The 8,475-nt window shown below is 26.1% G+C and overlaps 1 protein-coding gene across 1 annotated transcript; it reads left to right on the top strand.

Moving 5' to 3' along the window:
• The first annotated feature begins 1,579 nt into the window (after positions 1-1,579).
• On the top strand, positions 1,580-7,691 carry LOC111039953. The gene is made up of 6 exons (XM_022323625.1): positions 1,580-2,079; positions 2,881-3,094; positions 4,665-5,095; positions 5,178-5,394; positions 6,240-6,539; positions 6,761-7,691. Exons 1-6 carry the CDS (start codon positions 1,580-1,582, stop codon positions 7,163-7,165), a joined length of 2,067 nt encoding a protein of 688 aa, XP_022179317.1. The 3' UTR covers positions 7,166-7,691.
• The last annotated feature ends 784 nt before the right edge of the window (positions 7,692-8,475 follow it).

The raw sequence follows: 8,475 nt of genomic DNA, 5'->3' as shown, positions 1-8,475 counted from the left end.
AAATAAAGGCTTGCTAGTTTTAAAAGACATTTCTGAAGTAAACCAAGGTGTATTAATTAATTATTTAATGTTCACTTTGGTCTTCGAGGGTTCCTCTATCCAACATTTACCCTGGAAATATTTTCGAGTCTAAAGTAGGCACCAATAACAACTAATTAACAAGCATTGAAGTGGAACAAGGTTTTTTTGGGAACCTACAGACACATTGTTACAAACCGTCGTTATAATTTTACAGAGATCGACATGGAATATAATATATAATCATCGATACTTATTGTTATTCCAATAATGTTTAAATTGTATATAATATTGTAGTTTATTGATATAACATTTTTTTATCATTTATATTTTGAATTTATCTTATATTATTTACCATCAATTGTTCTTATTGTGTTTTTTTTTATGTAACAGATAGAATAAAAACGTAAAAACCAAAAAAAAAAAAAAAATATTTTGATTTTACATTAAATAATTAGCTGCAATAATTTTCTAAAATTATTTTGTGTATTTTGAGCTTTTCAAGTGCATATTTACATGAAGATTTTTTAAATTTTCAATGCATTTACCAACATCCGATCTTTACCGATAATAGTTATTTTTTTTTTTAATTGGAAATGTTCAAATATTAAATACTTTTTGTTCTTTAATATTTAATATTCACAAATATTTATGTAAATTAATTTTTTATAATTATTACTTTATATTAGTTAGCTTGTCAGTAAATTTAAATTGTTTGACGACTAACTAGGTATTTATTTTACAACAGAATTAATGCAAATGGCTAGGTACTCAGATACCTACTCCACAAAAAAAATATTTTAATGATACCTATACATGTACAATAGACATACATGAGTAATTGAATAAACGAGGCGGATGAATTGACATAATAAGTATCTTTATAGAATAATAATTTTAGCGAGAAATGTATAGTGTCATTCAATAAAAATATTTTACATACAGTATGATTTAAATTATTTATGAATATTAAAATACTTGAAACTCCGATCAAAAGAGTTTCAAGCCATTAGTTTAAACTTTAAATTGCAATTATTGATCAAAACCAAACCTATCTACTTTAATTGTATATCCTTGATTGAAATATATTAAGTTTATGATAAAGGTAGCTACTAGCTAGTAGTTTTTGCTTAGGTACCTTTTTTTCGTTATAACCGATCTGCTTTCGCATTGCTTCCACTGGAGGTACCTAGATAATAGATATTACCTTTATACTACTATTAAAGTTGTATTTGTTAAGTGAAGCACTATGTATGTTACAAGGTTATTAGCTCATTATACATATTATCTATTTAGTTTTAGTATACCTATTATACAGAAACTTAAAGATAATAATTAATTGTGTTTTTGATGCACAGTAGTGTTTATAAGTTACATTTAAATAATTGTTTGATTCATTTTGATAAATTTGACAGTAATATTTTCATTTTTTACTGTAGAAAATTAATAACATAGAATTAAAATAAAGTCTTTCGCTATCTATGTATAGTTTAAAATAGTTGTTGTGATAATTGTGCATGTATGTGTAAAATATATTTATATTAACGTGATTTAATAAAACATGATTTGGTTACTTTTTAAAAGCTGCAGTAGAAACAAAAAAAGTAAAACGATTAAATCTGATGAAAATTATATGAAGGTAAACAATTCAAAAGCAATTATTAAAGATCTTCTACCCAAATTGGACGTTTTTAATGATTTGGAAGCATGTAATGACAACGTATTTGTTACGGACAAACATTTTGCATATCTTTCGATATTTGATCCTTACAATGAATTTAAAGAGTTAACTCCAGAAATAACTGCAACTGAACAAGTGGTTATTGAAAATGACAATACAGTTATAAACGAGATTGGTAATTCAGAAGTTAGTACAGAAGATTCTATGGTTATTAATAATAGATTTAGTAGAGTTACGGAAAAACATTTGAAGACTTTACAATGTCCATTTACTTGGGATTTTGAATCTGCAGTGTGGAAAAAAAACATTGTTAATCGAATTGAAAAAAAATATGGCAAATACAATACGAATATTTCCTCAGTCAGATTTTCATTTGAAAAGTAAATATATTTTGATTTTTGCTTTGGAATAATCCATATAAATTATAAATGTATGCTAAATAAGTAATAAATAGTCATAATTATTCCATCAATTCCAATATATCTTATTATTTCTTGATCTATATTATGTAATGCATAATTTATATTAGTTATAAAAATACGTCAATGTATTTTTATTTATTTTTTAATGTCTTAGCTCACCTATCTGTTTCTAAATTGCTAAAATTATATCTAATATATTTTCCGTAAAATCTTTCTAATAATTAACCCCTATAATACTTATCCTTCTACATAAAAATGTTTTATTTATTAGTTGTTATATGTTGATTTTTAATAATACAAAAATTAGGTAGGTATTCCAGAATTCAGAGAGAATAGTCATTAATTTTTACAACGGTTCATTTTTTATTATTTTCATTGTTCACTGTTTTCAATTTTTTTAGTTGGCTGATTTTTCCCAACGTCGTAAAATGTACTTTCTAATTGATAAGGTACATTTTTGAGGGTTTATTATTCGATATTCTCACCTTACGAGTATATTGAATCTGGCAACCATTAACAACGTGAACAATGTCAGCAAGCATGGTTTTAACGCTTAGCTCTAATGCGAATCATTTTTTACTTTTATTATTTATAGCTATTTTTGAATTAAATATCATAACATACCACCACGCATTCAGCACTATTTTTTTATAATTATTTAACTTATAACTACAGGTAGAGACGTTATGTTGATAAAAAAAAATATGATACAAATTATATAAATATATACATATTTATATATATATATGCATTTTTTAGGTACATAAGCAATCTTATTATCAGTTGTGGACTATTTAAAACAAACAAAGCAGACAGAGCACACGATAAATTAATAAATATTTGGGAATGGCTAGATAAATTAGACGATAAAAATGAACCTCAATATTTGGCAATTAGAGATGGATTGAAGCATATCGTTATGTCTACATTGTGTCACGTATTGTTCACTGTGAATAGAGCGCAATGTCAACAGGTAAGACAAAATTACTCAATATTCGTAGAAAAATCAAAGCTAATATTATGAAGTACCTATCTAGAATCATATAAGCTTTTTCTCCGTCCACAAAATATATCATCTTTATACTATACTATACTATACTATACCTAAACTAATAGTTTTTAATAACTTTATTCAAGTATTCTCGGAATACCTTTATAGTTTATAATAATAATTGTTCATATAAGTATTCTCCCAATGCCTACTTCTATCTTGAACTCTAGAATATATGGTCAAGATACACAAGTAATTCAAAACTACTCGAAATTAAATAACAAATTCATCGATAATATATCCACCATAAAAAAAAAACATCATAATATTATGCAAGAATATTTAAATTTATATTATATATAGACTTTTCTAAATATACTTTTTATAAAGGTAGGTAACCTAAATGGCTATATCTACCTAATATCAAGTATTTAAAAATTGAAAAAAAATATATTTAGTAATTTAACTCTTATTTGTAAGTCTTGAATGTACAACTGGTTATAGTGATGTAATAACTAATTACCTATTTACCTATCTAATACATTGGTTCATATAACCCAATATTCTAGTTGTAACCTTAATAATATTATGTAGCTATAAAGGTACATATAATATCATTATTTATTATACCAATCGATAATCTGTGGTACAGGTAAACAAAACTTTTTTTAGGTGCAAGTAGGAGATCAGAAGAAAAAATCCTTATAGCAGGAATTATATAAGGCATTTGTAATACTCTAACATAAATATATGATAAAATAATTGTATGATGAAACTCTCAAGCTCCCGCACCAAATGCAAATACTTAGTTAAACATATGTTTATGCAGTTGTATATTTATAATTATATTAATAATTACCTTTGGATTGTTGTTAAGTTTATATAACAATTGCCTATTACCTGTATACTTAATTAAATTAATAATATAACACACATACGTATAAATTTAATACACACATTATATGACATTGTAACATCAACAAAATAAGGTGTCAGGGTTGTAACTATATCGTGATTTTATATCATCCAGTGGATCTGGATTTATAGAGTATAGTTAGGTCAAGGACAGATCCAGATTCTGTTTATGGAGAGGCACTTAAATTAAAAATATTTTTTTACGATGTCGCTTTTTAATAATAAATAAAAAAATTATGTTATATATTTTTTTTGTGAACAGGGAGAAACACTTGCTCCAGGTGCTCCCTTCTGAATCCACCCATGAGTTAGGTATACCAAAAAGTATAAAGTACTCACTATTTATACTACCTAATTAAAAATATTACTAGGTACCTATATCAAAATTATTCAAATTCATATTATATTGTCACCTTATACCGATGCTATTAAAACAAGGGAAATATACACTTTAACGAAATAACTGAATTTTGTATAAATATGAACCAAACATTTTAACATTTAAATTTTTTTTCTAAAAAACGTTATTTCAACAACTTATTTTTAAAAGGGGGGAGGACACAAGGAACATCAGTGAACCAGTTAACTATCAACTTTATACCTAATGCTGAAATCTGTATAATTGTTTTTGTTTCAGTTATTTGAAATGATAACAAGATTTAACAATTTGGATTCGAAATCAAGAGCTGCAGTTAATGCTTTACATGCTGTAGTTTGTTTAGACATTGGTGGCAAATCAATGAAAAATGTTGTTCAGTATGCGAAAACAGCATGTGAGTTAGATCCAGACACAGTTCAGTGGAATTATTATCTTGCAATAGCTATGACTGCTCAAAGACAATATCTGAATAGCAATATATCGTGCCCTACTGAAGACGAGTTTGATTCTATACAGCAAGCAGTTATCTTATCAAATGAACCAAATCCTTATTTTAACTTCCACAGAATGCATTTGATGACAAATAAAATACTCTATCACTATCATCATGATAATAATAAAAGTAAAAGCAATGAAAATGAATTGAAAAAAGTAAAAAAAGACTTACTCAATATAATAGAATTAATCAAGTAAATATAATCCAACCAAAGTTAATCATTTATTATATGTGATACCATAAAATTATTTTAAATATATTTTTTAATTTGTCAGAGACATCATAAGTATGGAACCAGAAGATCCTCATTTAGTTGTTAAATGCGCAAAATCTCTAATGACTCTTCCATATTTAACCCAAGACGATATTTTTCTCATTAAACAAATTATAACAATAGCAGTAAATATGGCTTTTCACGACTTCACGGTGATTAGAGCAATTCAGAAAAGCATTGCAATCTTCAGAGAATTGGTCTGTACTTGCATAGAAATGGTAAGAATAAATTATTATTAAAAAACTTTAATATTAAAAACTGGAGAAGTTGGAAATTGATATGTTCAATTTGAATGTATTTTTGATATTTTTAAATTGTTTTTAAGGACAAGTAACGACTAACAAAGATTAAAAACAGAGTTCAATTTTTAAACCTATTAGATATTTAAATTAAAAATTAAAATTTGTATGAATTTTGAACAACTGAATACTAAATAGGTACTTAATTGACTTGTACCTGTTTAATATTCAAGGTTTTTTACCGTATACATTTTATATCGACATTTATTGAGTAAAAACTAAAAAAAGTTGAGAATTTAAAATGTCTACTGAATAATTTTTAAAAAAATCCAATAGGTATCTCTATACCTACATTTTGAAAATTTTTTTTATAAAATGCTTGTATAAATATTTGGTTAAAATGCTAAGTATTTACGAACTGCGGCTCTACATTTTTTTTTTGAAAAAATGTATCTTAAGGGCAAACCCTTGACAAGGTTAAAGCATTTTTCTGCCATAAAATGTGTAAAGCCACCGTAAAGCCGACAGATATTTCCACACTCGAAATATAAAATGTTAAATGTCTATGTAAAATTAATTGAAACCTGTAAATTCCGAGTAGAAAAACACAGATATAGATATCACTGATTCTAATTAAATGTTGAGGACATTTTTCGGTGAATTCCGCCTCGGATGTTCCGCAAGTGGATCATTAGCCTAAGATAATATATTACGTATAATAGTATCATATAATAAATATTAATATTATACAGTTGTACCTATTAAGTTGTAATACTTTGTGTACTGTAAAAATGTATAGTAAAATAATATATTGTAATGTCTAGAACGAAAATAAAAGTCATTTGAAAAATACCAGTACTGAAAATCAGGTGAAAAACAAAGATCATGACTCATTGGATGATGACTTAATACTTATAATGGAAAAATACGAAAAAGGTAGTAATCCGATATTAGATTTGATTAATCTATTCGAAAAATATGAAGGGAATTGTAGATGGAAAATAATGGCACAAATTTGTTCTTACTCAATACTTTTCAAGGAATCTTCAAATCTTCTAGTTGGTGTAGAACAATTCATGATGTTAATAAATGACGAAAGCATTGCTAATAGCGATATTATTACGGTAAGAAATGAATCCAAATTTATAGGTTATGCTTATCATTATTTTGTTTCATATTAATAATATTTATTCACATCAAGGTATTAATTTATTATGAACAAATGCCCATTATATATCCAAACATTGTACTCCTGTGTCCTTTTTTTAAATTAAATAACTATACTTTTCACTAAAATCAACATACCTAATTACAAAAGTTCTTCATAATCGTAATATTTTTTCAGAAACATAGATCAATATTCATAAAGGATCATTCCAAAGTATTCAACCTTGCCGAACTAGTGTGTAATGAAATCAAATTGGCTATTACTTCGGGTCACATTGAGAATCGAGATCAAACAGAATTATATTTAGATCAATTAACTAAAATTATGGAAGTATGTCAGCTCAAACCGAAAAAAGTCAACCCCAATTTTGTATTTGAAATAACTGGATGTGTTGAGAAAGAAAGTCAGAATAATGCATGCAAAGAGATCGACGCAGTTAACCAACAAAATGACTTGCAAGACACCAAACAAATTGTTTTGAAAAATTCTACTAAGCAACGTCGGGTAAAACACACTTCCAACAATCATCATACACGAGTACCTAAATCTAAACCGAGAAGGAGGCATCATCGCTATGACTAATTTTATTTAACTATTGATTTAAAGATTTTTTTAAAATAATTTTTTACAATTTGTGCACAAAAGACAATACAATATGATGTCTTTGTTTCATAAATGAAGTTGTATAATTTATGAAACAATAAGTTTATCACCTAAGTCCCGTTGCACATTATAATATGCATAGTGTTTTATGCTAGGAAGCCCAATGTACATTGTAATGTGCACGCAAGAAATTATAATGCGCATAGCTGTATCTTTGGTCCAGATCGTTCAAACTTGAAGAGAATTTTAATCAAGTACCTTTTATAACATGTATACAACCCTAATTTTTTTCCCTACTACAATTAATTCGGGCCTGAAAGAGCTAATTAACTAGTGATTAATCTAAATATCTATATATAATTACTACTATATTACTTCTACTCGTTTTGTATATAGTCATATATTGATAAAAACTGGAGTCAGTATATGGTTTTATTTATTTTTAAAGAAATTAAATATAACTACAAACATTTTATTTCTGATTAAACATCGATATATCAAGTTATACGTATAATACGTAAATAAAATAATACATGATTACTTTTAAAGTTCAATACCTATTTTAAACATAATACCTATATTATTTGGAGTATTTTTAAGTATAGGCATTGAATATTACATGTTGACATTAGTATAAAAGTACCTAATCTACCAAAAAGCTTACAAAATCCAATTTGTGATCTCTACATAATTATGCATAAATTAATTACAAAGATTGTATTAAAATATATATATTTTTTTTAAATACACAATTTTAAATTATTATGTTGTTCGTTTGATTATTCACTACATACTTCTCTAAACATTCATAAAAAAAAATATTGCGATATTGTAAAATAAAAAATAGAGGGTAAGCGGGTAAGACTCTGATGTAGGTACATTAAGTGTCTAGAGTGTAGATAGTCACAGTAATGGATGTGTTAAATTTGAGTTCGATTATATTAATAATCTTTGTATACGAAAAACGATTCTGAGCGAAGACGGTCTGTCAGCTTGTAATATTACTAAGTAAATTGTATGATATTAATTTTACTATTAGGCATATGACATAGGAAACATTCACATTTGGTCGAAATAATCATTGTGTGTATACCGTAGTATAGTGTATGTAATATAATAATGTAATCTCAAAGTCTCAAGTACCTACGACCTACCCATGAATAATATTTTTAATGCAATAAAATAACTAAAAATATTATTTCTGAGTTGCTCAAATTTGAACTTACAATATCTGTAAAAAATAGCTGTGCTTATAAATTTTTATATTTTTTAAGTTACACTGCAACAGT

The sequence above is a fragment of the Myzus persicae genome, unplaced genomic scaffold (genome assembly GCF_001856785.1).
Source record: "Myzus persicae strain clone G006 unplaced genomic scaffold, MPER_G0061.0, whole genome shotgun sequence".
Lineage (NCBI taxonomy): Eukaryota > Metazoa > Arthropoda > Insecta > Hemiptera > Aphididae > Myzus > Myzus persicae.
This window is presented reverse-complemented; position numbering and strand designations above follow the sequence as displayed.